Genomic DNA, 14489 nt, shown 5'->3' on the forward strand with positions numbered 1-14489 from the left:
TTACTCATCATCCCCTAGAACATATTTGAATAGATCCATCAAAATTCAACATATTTTCCCATAATGTCATCAAAATCGATGTTGGCAACACATGAAAGACTAGACAAATGCTTATAGTTATAATGTTGAAATAGAATAAGGGATAAAAGATAAAACATACAGTTTCTGTTGCTTACTAGATAGTGTTCAACGCTACAAATCAACCCAGATTGTCCTTATGAATAGTTCATGAAATTGTTTCCTCCCAAAGCCAATCTGAAATATGCTGGATGAGTAGCTCTTTGAACAAATGATAAACAATTAGTATTATCAAGTAAAAATTAAAGCTAGGCTTAGAAGGCCCTTGGGGACGAGCAGATGAACAATCCATAAACTGGACTAGTAACTCCTTGAACATAATGATAATTCGATACCTGTGATATATACCAGTGGAATGATCACCTTGATCACGAAAGGAATGTTGTTGAATTGATGATGACATTAGTGGAATGGAATTGGTCTATTTACAGATCTTCCGATTGAAGGCTGACGTTTCTACCATTATTCCAGTAGCGATTCGATCAGGTATTTGGCGTAAGGGGCATGAAGGTCCATGCTCATTGTAACTGCTACTCCAAGGAATGCACAAACTGCTGGCACAAGTCCTAAACCATATCTCGTAACCGAAATATAGGTGGAATTGAGAGGATTGTATTTCGAAATGTGTAACGCGGTGTTACCTACATATGGCATGAGATATTACATTGTGTGGAGCCAAACGTATAATTTGGAGTTCGAAGTTTGTGCAAGAAAAACTCACTCTGAAATGATTCCAGAAAGTATAGTGCCAGCCCACATAGAATTTTGTCAAGGAAGCTCAATGAACCGCACACAAATGCACAGCCATTCAGATCCCTTCCAACTAGAACAGTTTGCATGCTTACTCCAGTCACCTGTCGAGTAAAAGTTCAAATAATTCACCATCATCAAAAGGCTGTGAAAAATTATTCGTGCATGATCTAATTCTGTAATAGATCTTAAACACATTTTGGCAGCATCAACATTTACACTGTTCCCACTTAACAGGGTAGATTCTAAAGACAAACTGATGATAATATTGACATAAATAAAAGATTACAGAGGAACCAGAAAATTTTGAGAATTCAACCATTCTTTCAACTTCGAACTCTTCGGCCTAGTTTCCGAATATTCACTCTATCTATGACTAGTAGAATACCCCTTATAACTGTCCTGTCATTACTCCATCTCCAAAACATAACTTGCCTCAAGGTGTTCATGCAGTGACAATTGAGGACCGTCACCTTCCCAAATCAACTTCAAACTACATGCAACATTGATCTATTAGACTTTCGCTCACTGCATAAAGGATTTTTATGCTACCTTCATTCTCATGGCCTCAACGGGAAAACCAAACCGGAATTACATAGTTTACCTGATTTATTTCTTTCTTTATGTTTACTTTAATCTAATTCATTCATCTCCGCTGGTTTTTCATAAGCTTCCCAGTAATTTGAGTTGTTTTTAACTTCTAAACTACTTGGAATATTTACCCGCTATTTTCCCTCCTTTCCAACACTCAAACTCACAGGTACTCTGTTATTCCAATATCATTCAACCATTGCAAAGACTAAAGAAAGAACTCACATACATCACTTTCTTTTTAAGCAATTAGTCGAAAATTTAACTATCCCACCGCTTACTAATTAGGACTTTAATATATATGTATGAACAAGTGCTTTATCATTTATTCTGGCTCCTCGATAAAATAAATTGTTGCTCGTAAGAAAATTCCTCTTCATATGTCGTAAGCACCAAAGAGATTAATGGAAAGAATGATGCATGAATATAAGGCATACGAATTTAGACATACCACCATTAAAGCATTTGCTACACCAATAACAAAGGACACGACGTACATAAAAGCACTCATGCTTGTGGGTAAAATGAGAATCACCGCACCACAAAACATCCAGATAATGCCTCCAGCAGAATAGTAGAGCTTCAGGCGTTGGCCAGTCCAAACAACCTCCTATAATATGAACTTAAAAGGTAAACATAATATAGAAACCGGAACTAATCTTTATGCAATAATATATAAGCTTGGTATCGAAAGAGGACCTGAAGAGTTACAGATACGATGAAGCTGAAGACGTAGATTATTGCAGGAACCTAACCAATCAACAAGAAAAAATTTCACATTGAGTGTATAAGCCTTAACAATTTGAAGAAATTTGATGGCAGGAAAAGTCATGCAGTACCAAAGCTGTAGCTGACTGCGCCATATGCAGATCGTTAATAACATAATATGCCAGAAATGCCTGAGCATTTTTCCAAAAAAAAAAAGTAGTTAAAAGCTGCATGTATTATCGGTTGCAATTTAAGAAAATCAATTTTCAATTTAGAAATTGTGAAGATGCTAAAGTAAGTTATGACATGTACAAGTTGCTACTTTCCCTACATCCCATTAAGATTTAAGCCGAGTTAAAACGCATATATTTATCTGACCTTACCCTCATCAATCCTTGGAAGAACACAACAATGGAATTGGAAAAGGAAAAAAAAAAAATAATAATAAATAAATAAAAAAAGCCAATGGGGTTCTAATTGAATACTGAATTTCTAAAATTATAAGATTTTCAGTTGCCATAGATCTCTTAGTTTACTGAATTTGATATAAAGTTGAAAATAATCCACATGCCAACAGCAACCATAAAGATTTGACATAACTGAGGGCTTTATATTTGTTATGAAGGATGACTAAATTTTCCTTTCCTCTTTGTTCATTGAAAAATGTAAGTGCAGTTAAGGAATAAAGAAAGTCTGATTACCTGTGAAACATTGATAATCAGTCTCGTAAGTACGTAAGCAAGAGCAACTTGATAATATAAAACTTTCTTGAACCAATATGACCACGAAATCCTTGCATGCCGATTTCCATGTACAGCAACCTTCAAACTATTTGTTGACCAAGCATCAGTAAGTTCCTTAGCCAACTAAAAATATTTTGAACGCATACAAATAAAGCTGGAAGTCTTAGTAAACAAAGAAAGGACTATTTTAACCAAATGTTCACCTATATTACAATATTGACAACTACGAAATAGCAAATTATCACAAGGTCTGCATTTTTCTTTTTTCTGACCACAACATCAATTCATCTCATCATGGAAAAAAAGGTAGTTTGAAAAATTTAGGTCTATGGAAATAGAGGCAGGTTTCTCATCACCAAGGGCAATGTTAGCAAGACATGCGTATGCAAATATTAAGGAGAAAAATAAACAAAGATCAATTAAACTCTTTGGCATACCTTGGCTCCTTGGTCCCAACTAGAAATACGACCACAAAGCAGCAGCCAATGAAAATTGAAATATATGCTATCATTCGGTACTGCACACGTGAAAGAGCACCGATAACAGGCTTGAAGGAAGTTTTTTAAAAGAGAATGACCTCGTAAGATTACATTACCTGATGTTCAATATCTACATGAGATTTTGCCTTCGAGATACTAAACACTAACAAAGCCACTGCATACAGGCTAAGATTTGCAACCTACAAAAGAAGAACTCAGTTCAACATCTAAGATAAACTCATACAGAGAAGTGCACAAAATACATCAAAACAATGAGAAGTCAGGGCCCTACCATATTAAAAGCATTGCGGCAACTAGCCAATGCCACTCTACTGGTTGAATTCAGTGTCATACAATTTATCATAGACCTGCGCACAACCAATGCCAGAGCTGAGAACTTCCTTTCGTTTTTTCTTTTAACTTTTTATCTTCTGGGCTGAAAAGACCAAGAACTTTTGAAGTAAAAATAGGGGGTAACTATAGATACTGAATGAGCAGCGGCTTCTTAACGACACCAACTAGCATTGTTCACCTAAACTTTAAAAAGTGCTACCCAAAGAAACATTTCCAAGAAACCTATGAAAGAATTGTTAAAAATCGTTTTTCATATTTAAGAATCGCTGTCCAGTAATTTTCTCAAGACAGAAAACATAGTAAACTCAAGAAAATAGAGAGATGACCAACCATGATATCTAGTGTTCCTCACCCTTTTTCTGGGTAAATATATTTTAATTGAAAAGGTCAAATTAAAAAGGGTCGGTCCATACATATGTGAAACCTGAGTGGCTGCCCAACCAACATTAAAGATTGCCGCAAAAAAGCTGTAGCCTACAGTTCGCAATGTTGATGAACTTCGAGAATAGAATATGCACGGTATGCAACCACCAAAAACAGAAGAAAATGAAACTGCCACCAACATAGATCCTGCACCATGCCATATTTTGAAACGTCCGAACCGGTCTATCTATCATATAAAGAAGGAAATTAAATTATTGAAGCTGTGTGTGATAAAAAGGACAGAACTGTTGTTTTGAATTACTAGGTAATAAACGCCTGATCCTGAGTAGTAATAAACCACAAATAGCTCAACAGCACAATCAAGATCACCTCATTAAGCACTCACAAACTTCAGTTTAACAGCCAAACTTCATTGGAATTTAAATGCTTGAAAAATATTTACATCTTATTCTCTCATGGGCACCACAAGAAACAAATATGGTGAGTATGGACTTGGGGGTTTATCGGTTTGGTATTAAGTGAAACGGATATTTTCTGCCTCAAGATAAATATAAAATAAAAGGAAAGAAAAGAAAAGGAGTGTATACTGATATTGGGGAGTGTGAAAAAATAATGATTGTCTCTCAACATATTCGAAACTTGAATATTTGAAATAAAAGACACAGTTCAGCATAAATAATAAAAACTATATTATAAGTGAAGACAAGAAGTAACAATCATTCAGAATAATTAATAAAACTTGATCCATACTGTATCTGCAACAACTATAATCTCAATCCTCCAAGTCATAACAAACAAAAAAGATTATATTTAGAAAGGGAAAACAAATATGCCAACAGAGATAAGTGGAAACGCGTGAAAGAAATGGACCATAGCTGTCCCGAGTTCAAATGATGCAGCAAACAATAGTATACATATAAAATATGGTGAGCTATGGCATACCAATTCACCAGCAACAATTGTTGTTAACCCATCAGCTACTTGACCCGAAAGCATAACTGTAGCAGCATTCCTAAAAAATTAATGATATGATAGATTTACAATAAGTATGAGAGGTCCTCAACGGAATAATAATGAAAAAAACAGAATTGGAGGGGGAAAGCAAAACTCGAGGACACCTATGTATTATTAGAAGTAAATTCACCCAATCCTTAAAAGACTATAATTGAATCCAAAGTGTTGTTACTAATTTTTGGAAAACCTTGATCATGAAAGTTGGTCAGCATGAAATGAAAGGTTGACCAACAAGGACATCTTTCCAGCCAAATTTACCAACATCACATAAATTCATTCGTTGCATTACCAATGTCAAGAAATGTATGTTGATGGTTGTTTGTGACCTTTGAATCTAGAAATTATTATGTTAACATAAAGTTGCAATTCTCTTCCTCCATAGGCTCACTACGCACTAGTTTAACTCCTGTAAAAGATCCAAAACAACGAATATTTTCCTAGACAAATATGAACACATAATACACGGGTGGAAAATGTCGTACAGCAAAGTGGACTCAATTTTTGTATTTAACTTCGAGCAGCCATAAGAACTTAGTTCAAAGTCCTCAAACCTCATAAAGAGCCAATCATCTATTCTAAATGTTTGGCATGAAAAAAACTGTGCGTGGATGGGGGAGATACAAGAATAATAGAAGACACTATAATTAACTAATAGATAGAAGAAGATGAGAGTATGGAAACGTACTACATTTCATATAACATAAGTGAAAAATGTACAAACTAAGTAGAAAACAGCAATTCTCCAGCATGCAGATCAAATCAAAGCGAATTGTTGTGTCAAAAGATAAGTACCCCGGAGATAATCCAATATCTGTCAAGAAAAGTAACAGATACGTAAACCAGCAGGCAGCAGTAATGTCATTGAGCATATGCCCCAGACCGAAACAGAATATCGACCATCTTCCAATGGGTTGAGCAAGTGACACAAAACTTTCATCATGATTACTCATGATGGAAATGACAATACCAAACTTGGTTTCCTGAAAAGAAAGAACTAAAAGCTTCAGAATGCAAAATTAAGGTACCAATTCTCAATTAACTAGCTAAAAGGGGCCTTCTAAGAATTTGTTGTCAAAGTTGTTCGTCCTTGTTAAAAATTGATCATCAAATTGACTTCTTAAGAACTGTATTTGTTTATTTAACTTCAAATTTAAGAGGAATTCAATATCATCAACCACATCAAACCTGCTATAGTCCACAGCAGCCGTCCCCAATATGTTGTCTTTTCTTTTACTTCCTTTTCTTTTTCATATGTCACCTTCAGCCTATGATATCTGATTCAAAAGAAAGAAATAGTAAAATTAATTTGCAGCACAACAGATTACCTTGCGATAGAGTTGCCAGAAGATCATTTTTCACATCGGCAATATTCTCCCATCAAGATAACCATTGAACAGCTTAGCAATCTTAGCATTCAAAAATTAAACCCGATCCGTCGAGCCAAAAGGGAAAAACTAACAAAGAAAGAAATGCGCGGGAATTCTTAATTCATAACGAAACTGCTAATGAACTCAAATTTAAAATTCACTACCTGCATGCGACTTTAGATCATACAGTTTCAGTATTAATATTACCCGTCAATTCCATAAAATGAATGAGCAGAAAACAGAATCAGACAGCGAAACATCACAATAAGCCTACTCCGTCGCTCCACTAGTTTCAGGGCCACCAAATGCCACAAAGAAATTTAAGACAGCAAAAATGGACATATACAGACGCCATAACAAGAAGCTTTTCTTAAAATAGACGAAAAATCAGTCATGGATAGAAGAATACAGACAGAACAAGCAAGGAATCAAACGCCCGTGGAAGATAGGCCGAGCTGAAGCCCCTCCAACTGTGGATTATAGCCAAAAGAGGAAAGCATTTACACAACACATCCTAGGTCAAGGCTATGTTTGGAATTCTGGAGAAGTGGATACAAAAAGAAATCTACAGAGAACAAGAATCAGCCTCGAATTTATCATCAAACACCGAGTTTGCTCTCTTTCTTCATCTGCCCTATTTTACGACCTGTTACATACATAGGAATGCGTGCACCGCCACAGAATACCGATAAGCCATAATATGAATCTGATCTTTGAGAACGTGGCTTTGGAAACAAGACCGAACTATCGAAAGACAAAACTGTCCAATGAAAGACTTCATCAAAGCCAAAAAAGAAAAGGAGAGTTCTCATACCGTCATCACACTTCTTCCTCTTCCGCTCCCACTGTCCGCCGAGACGCGTGGAAGAGCTTTGATGATGTGGTGTTCATCAGAAACTGAAACAGGTTAAATCCATTACAAATCTTCATTTGTGGCTTTGAAAGTCTTGAGCCTTGAGCTGAGATTGGGACTGGTCCATCGTGGCACCATCGTGGTGGCTTTGATCTTCCGTTATCACTAACATTTGCGGCGAGGAATCATTTTCATATTTAATGGTTCCGAAAATTGGGATTCATCTAATCTCTTCAACAGAGGATGGCGGGTTCCTTGGACCACGGAATTGGAAGAACGCGCCTCCAAAACACGACAAATTATTCCTTAAACTAATTTTTTAAATAATGTTCTAATTTAGGAACAAAAATTCTTCAATTAATAATTTATTTATAAATTTAGTACGACAAAAATACTCTAATTTCTTTAACACTATTTTTTTTTTTTTTATTTAAAGCATATCTAGTGGATGATTTTATAATATATCATATATAAAATAGGTAAATTATTGCTAAGTTATATTTATTTTTACTGTTGATATCGATTTTACTTCTTCTCACGATGGTTGATAAGTCATAATATCTTTTTTTTCTGACAAAAAATAATAATAATAATAACAAAAAAATAATATTTGTCCAAAAAAAAATTAAATGTTTAAATCTTTTATTTAAAAATTTTAATAATAAAAAAATGTGTGTATTAGTCATTTTAGAAAGATAATTCATCACGTGATATAAATTTATTTAAAAAGAAAAGAAACTAATACTTTAGACATTTATTTTAAAGAAAATGATAGGTCCAATCACAAAAATATGTGATAAAAATTTATTTTTAAAAAACGACATGTGAGATATTTATTTTTACAAAAATAATAAATATTTTGAAGACGGCATCCAATAAATTTTAGGATTGACATCATTTATTAATGCTATCATACTTGTATTTGAATTTTGTGTAATTTTTAAAATTAATTTTATGTTTAAGAATATTTTCAATTTTAAATTTTATATCTATATATAAAATTGTACCAGGAATTAAAATTGTAATTTAATATTAAAAAAAAAAACAAAAACAAAGTATGATTACAAGACAAGGAAAAATTGAAAAACTAAATATAAAAAATTAAAAGTCATACAAATTAAACTAAATCGTGATATAAAAGAAACCGAACCACCAAACACGAAAGTAAAAACGAAACTGGGTCAAACCCAAGTTCCTTGAACAAGAGGCCGACCCGAGGGTCTACCTCACAAGAGACCCGAACCCAATATTCTCTCTGTTCATATGATCTTACTCAACCCTAATTTACGACATAGATATATTTTCTTGCATCACGGGGTGTAAGATTTACTAAGTCTCACAATTTCAATAATTTTTTCTAACACTCTAACGAGTTTGTACGTCGTCAAGCATCACGAGTTCTCCATCTTTTCAAACAAATTTTATTGTTATTGTCACGTAAATGTTAGTTACATTATTGTCAGAACATAAATTCCATCTCTAACTCCACTCTCGTGTAAAACAGAACCGTTTAAAAACACAAATTACAATACTAATATTCGAACATAACACAATAATATACTCAAAACAGTTCGTCTAAACACGACAAGAATCCAACAAAAACAAAACCAAAAGAGCTCCAACAAACAAAGTCTTCAATGGCAGCCATTTGTTTCCAACGGTGTAAGCTTCACCCTTATCTGTTCCATTTCTACTGCCTCCTCCACCTGCAATTTTAAAGAACAACACCTTAATTTTGCTTTCCAAACTAAAAAAAAAAAAAAAAAAAAAAAAAAAAATTGTAGAAAATTGATCATCAAATTACCAGTGGAGTTAATGGCAGGAGAAGGACTTATGGGAGCTGCAGCAGCAGAGGAGCTTTGCGCCTTGCCAAATTGATAGAAAACTTGAGCCTCCGGTGAACTGGGTGGCAAGTTTAAGAGAGCTGCAACAACCCCATTTAAAAAAAGAACACGAAGAACACGAAGAACATGAAGAACGCGAAGAACACGGAGTAGTTACCAGGACAAGTTGAGACATTGGCAGGGGCGTGGCAGACATCAGGCAGGCCCAAGGCAAGGGTGACATTAATCTGAAGCCCCAAGTCAGGGTCATTTCGGTCTTTCACTATAACGCACAAGCATTTCTTGTTGCTTTTAAGCACGCCCTTCAGCCCACTGCAACAGTCCGGCGTTGGAGCCTTTGCGTCACCGCTCACGTACGCTAGACACGTCGCCATTCCAGCCAATTGCTGCGTGCACTCCTCCCTGTCTTTCTCTGCATCTCCTGCTATAAAGCTCACCGCCGGTGAGGCTAACAGGAGTGTTAACAAAAGCCATTTGCAACCAAAATGAAAGCCCATTTTCTGTGAATTGAAGAAGGCAATGATGAAGAGAGTTTATGGGTTTCCACTTCCTTTTATGCGTGGAAGATGTGAGTGGAAAGGGAGAAATTTGGTGGGATTTCTTTTATTCTTATTATTATTATTATTTATTTTATTTTTTATTCTAGAGAGGTCTTTGTGTATTTAAACACAACTACCTTCCAAAATTAGGCTATTATTTTTAAAAAAAAATATTTAATTTTACAAAAATAATACTTTTATTATTACCATTAAATTTCTATATATTGTTTTAAATAATGCAATGATTTTGAAATTAACTTAATATAATTTAAGATATGAAATTTAGAGATATATAAAAAAATGAAAATATGTTTTTTTTTAAGGACACGTGTCACAATTTGAGGAAGAGGAGGATAGTGGTGGGGGAATCCTTCACCAAACCCACTATAGCTTAGATAAACAAATGGTTTAGCTTTCACACGCTGCCTATGTACGTAATAGTGACATATGAAACATTTTAATCTTACCTCATTAATCTCATACTTTATATTTTAATAATTACATATATTCGCTCGAATTTATAAATGTGTTAGTTTAGTTATACAACATTTTCTTAATAAAATTATTTTTAAATTTATTTAATTGAAATTTTTGAAAATTTTTAGGTATTTTTATTAATTTAGTCAAATATTATCGATAACCATCTCCCTCCTCTTGGGCCTCACAATCCATAGTATTATCAAAGCCCAATATGCTATCGCTTAACAAAGCCCAATTAGTCATTATCCGCCCCCATATGGCCCAATAGATATCTAAATTTTTAAAATTATGTAACTGAATTTTAAAAATTTTAATTTTATATTTAAATTTTTTAAAAATTAACAAATCTACTAAATAAAAAAAAAATTAGAAAATTCTAAACTAATTGAAATTTTATGGATAGAATGTCATAAATAGATCAATGACTTGGGAAATAAAATAAAAAAATTTGAAGATTTATGGAATATTTCAGGCAATTAAAAGTTTATAAATATTTTTTTTTAAGCTATGAACAAAATTTTTGATATCAATTTGAGATTTTGAATATCATTCTATCATGATCTCTTTTTGGTGGGGTCTTTTAGTTTAGCTTTTTCAACACTTTTTTCTTCTTGTTGTTGTTCAGTTCCTATATGCTTATTCATTAAGGTTCTTAATTAATCTTTATATTTGAGATTTTGAAGTGAAGTAGCTTTATGAGTCAGTCATGGTTTATATGTATGTGTGTGTATATATAAAAGCTCCATATAACTAAAAACCAGTCCTTAAATCTCCTAAAAAAGCTCTCAAACCGCCGTCCATGGCTGCCAACGGAGGCTCCTCCGCCGCAAATTCCCACTCTCAGCCCACCTTCCCTCTTCATCTCTGCTTCTTCTTCCTCATCCTCCTCATGTTCTTGTCCTACTCTTGGTACCTCAATTACGAGTCGGTTGTCGAAGGCATCTTCGATCAGCTCAAGCTTCTTCTCATCGTCTTGCCGCTCCTCCTCCTCCTCCTCGTCCACTGGCTCTCCAACGCTGGAAACTCTCTTTTACCTGAAAAAGACTCGCTCCACCGCGCCGGTGGGATGCCGTGGGGCGTCGGGTTCTTGTTGGTTCTTCTCCTTTTCATGATCTCGTACCAATCCTACTTCCAAGAACGGTGGTTTCCTCTGTTGAGCCGGTGATCGGATCGACGAACCGCCGTTGGACGGTGGCGCGACAGGTTTGAGTGATTGTGTATTGGGAAGTTTAATTTGTCGCCTTGTTGTCGTCTAACCATACTTTTTCTAATTATTAATGTAATTAGCTTCTTCTTCTCCTTTTCTTTTTATTTTTCTTCTAGTAGTAAACATTTTATTCTTTCTCTACCTAAAGTAAATTCCTCTTTATAACGTGTATAAAATACACTATAAAGTTTCTTCTAAGATCTATGAAGCTCTCGAACAGTCTACCCTTAATCGAGCCTCGATTCCTTCACTGGAACTCTCGAACAAAGTACACAATTTATTCGACACTTAAGTCATTTTTTACTACACTTTTGAGACTCATAATTTCTTTGTTAGACATTTGAAGATTATATTGACATGGGTATGATATATTCACTTTGAGTATAAACTATCATGATTTTGCTTTTAGTTTTCCCAAAATGCTTCGTTCCAATAAAATAGTATTTCTTACTTATAAATCCATAATTGATTAATTAGTCGGGACTCCTCTCTCAACAATACTCAACACCAATCACAATTACTACCTCAACATCCTCCAATTCCTCCGCCTCTTCCACAGCTCGCCGATCTATGCTCTTCAACCCCATTACTCCGACCAATGCCTCCGCTGCTGTGGCGATTCCCACCATTAAAGTCTCCTCCGCCATGCTTGATGAAGACCGAGTTATAATTTGTACTGTTTGTAAGGATCAGTAGCTTTCATGTTCTCATCTTTACCATCCGGATTGTATTCTTCCTTTCTAATCATGATTCTTGCCCACTTTAACCTTCCATCAGAACACCCTTCTGATCATGTGAGATGTAGAGGGGCGACTACGGCCCTGTTGAGGGTTGGGTATTCGATGTAACAGACCGAGACCACAGCTAGTAGATATCGTCGGTTTAAGTTTGTTACGTAACGTAACACCGTCAGCCTCAAAGTTTTAAAACGCGTGTATTAGGGATAAGTTTCCACACCCTTATAAAGAATGTTTTGTTCCCCTTTCCAACCGAGGTGAGACTCACCATTCACCCCTTAGGATCCACCAGCAGATAAGATATTATTCTCTTTGGGTTTTCCATTATCAGCTTCCTCTCAAGGTTTTAGAACACATCTACTAGAGAGAGGTTTTAGAATACATCTACTAGAGAGAGGTTTCACACTTTTACAAGAAATGTTTTGTTCCCCTCACCAACCGAGGTGAGATCTCATAGTTTCTAGAGTGACTATTGACGATCTGCAACGGCCCAGGCCCACCGCTAGCAAATATTGTTCTCTTTGGGTTTTCCCTTTTAGACTTCCTCTCAAAGCTTTAAAATCCGTCTGCTAGGGGAAGATTTCCACACCCTCAAGTGTTTTGCTCTCCTCCCAACCAATGTGGGACATCACACGATCAATATAGGTTCTCTATACTAGATGAATAATATAAAAATATGCAACTTAGCGGCCTAAAAAACAATAGATTTATTCATTATGTTCCAGCTTTATATGATGTTTATGGTTCTGAACTATAAACCATCAGCAAATTTGGTTTCTATCTGATAGGAACAACAAATTTCCACGATAGTATAATATTGTTCACTTTGAGCATAAGTTTTCATCGTTATGAGCCGTTAGTTTTTTGAAAAAGTCTCGTACCAATAGAGATAATGTAAGTTACTTAATATGTATGATCTTTCATTTAATCAGTTAATGTGAGACTCCAACACAAAGCAATAAAATTGCAAAACAGACATTGTTAGAGAGGTTCAGAATTGGGGCAAAGCCGCTCAACAGAGAGGGATAAGAAAGAAAATAAAAGAGACCGAATCATATCGAGAATGGTTCTATTATTTCTTTTTTAAGTATCATTTTAATCGTGAGTTGATGTTGGATGTCAGAGGAAATGCTAGACGATAAAGGAGTTCACTCTGTCTCTTAAGATCCTCAAACCTACCACTATCACCCTGATACCTAAAAGATGATTATTTTGTACCATTCTATTGTTGGAAGCTCTTTCTTTCCTTTCATAATGTCTTTCATGGTTTTATGCACCTACTTGGCTGGTCAAGAGTGAGATTTCTACTTCTACTTTCTCTAAACCCACCTTAAAAACCGCTTTATATAAGCTTTGATTATCAATGTTACTCGTGAAATATTCAATCTTAGATGGATACTCAATATGACTTGAATCTACAAATTTACGTATAGATTGTATTTATTCCACTTTTAGAAATTTTCATCTCCACCATCTAATCTACCGGTCCACATAATTAATTTTATTTTTGGCTAAATTAATAAAAAAAACATTATACTTAGTATTATAGCCCTAAATTTTCAAAAATTTCAATAATGCCCCTAAGCTTTAAAAAAAAAATTAAAAAATACCCTTATGGTTAGTTTTAGATACCAGCGATAAATATTTGTTTTATAGATACACTTTAAATTTAAAAGTTTTATTAATACTTTTCAACCTTAAAACAGTTCATAAATATCTTTACTGCTAGAATTATGTTTAAAAATTACATCTGAAATTAAAAAAAAAAAAAAAATCTTAGTGTTAGTTATGAATGAAAACTATCTATCATCATCTTACAAATTATCCCCAAATTTTTTAATATTTTTTTTAAAATTTCACATTTCATAGGTATATTTGATCATAAAAATATTTTTTGAATTTTTAAAAACGAGAGGTCTAAATATATTTTTTAAGTTTTTATGAAAGTCTAAAGTATTTTAATGAAGATTTTGAAAACTTAAAAACACTTTTTAAACCTTTTTAAAAATATTTGAATATACATGAAATTTTAAATTTTGAAAATAATATTAAAAGTTTTGAGTACTTTTTTTTTTTAGTTTGATTTAAAAAATGCAATAATTTTACAAATCTCTTTTTTACCATATAACTTTATAAGTAGTTGTATATTTCTCATTAGTTTCTATTATATAATTTTAAAAGTCTAAAATTAGGTCTAAATATTAAAATGTTAATATTTATATATAATTCATAAAGTATATATTATAAATCATGATCTAAAGTAATTTAGTAATTTAGAAAAATAGTTTATAAGTAATTTAGTATTGTGTCTTTTTTTTTTTTTTTTTTTTTTTTTTTTTTTTTTTTTTTTTTTTTTTTTTT

General features: G+C 33.8%; 2 protein-coding genes across 6 annotated transcripts; both read right to left on the minus strand.

The window, feature by feature from the left end:
• Positions 1 to 16: 16 nt before the first annotated feature.
• Positions 17 to 7588, minus strand: LOC111497686 (major facilitator superfamily domain-containing protein 12-like). 5 transcript variants are annotated; one of them, XM_023148573.1, is made up of 15 exons: positions 7283 to 7588; positions 6882 to 7114; positions 6287 to 6375; positions 5894 to 6081; positions 5030 to 5099; positions 4117 to 4313; positions 3642 to 3717; positions 3466 to 3549; positions 3308 to 3387; positions 2829 to 2955; positions 2259 to 2318; positions 2119 to 2169; positions 1871 to 2029; positions 800 to 932; positions 17 to 719 (listed from the first exon to the last, which is right to left on the minus strand). In XM_023148573.1, exons 4-15 carry the CDS (start codon positions 6049 to 6051, stop codon positions 541 to 543), a joined length of 1374 nt encoding a protein of 457 aa, XP_023004341.1. In that variant the 5' UTR covers positions 6052 to 6081; positions 6287 to 6375; positions 6882 to 7114; positions 7283 to 7588; the 3' UTR covers positions 17 to 540. The 5 variants fall into 5 exon arrangements, with proteins under 5 accessions (XP_023004341.1, XP_023004338.1, XP_023004340.1 ...); XM_023148570.1 differs by lacking the exon at positions 6882 to 7114; XM_023148572.1 differs by lacking the exons at positions 6882 to 7114; positions 7283 to 7588 and adding an exon at positions 6676 to 6857.
• Positions 7589 to 8783: 1195 nt separating this feature from the next.
• Positions 8784 to 9693, minus strand: LOC111497688 (protein YLS3-like). Its single transcript, XM_023148575.1, has 3 exons — positions 9323 to 9693; positions 9126 to 9245; positions 8784 to 9027 (listed from the first exon to the last, which is right to left on the minus strand). The coding sequence occupies exons 1-3, from the start codon at positions 9660 to 9662 to the stop codon at positions 8897 to 8899; spliced, it is 591 nt and encodes a 196-aa protein (XP_023004343.1). The 5' UTR covers positions 9663 to 9693; the 3' UTR covers positions 8784 to 8896.
• Between the last annotated feature and the right edge of the window lie 4796 nt (positions 9694 to 14489).

Source organism: Cucurbita maxima, unplaced genomic scaffold, assembly GCF_002738345.1.
Source record: "Cucurbita maxima cultivar Rimu unplaced genomic scaffold, Cmax_1.0 Cma_Scf00024, whole genome shotgun sequence".
Classification (NCBI taxonomy): domain Eukaryota; kingdom Viridiplantae; phylum Streptophyta; class Magnoliopsida; order Cucurbitales; family Cucurbitaceae; genus Cucurbita; species Cucurbita maxima.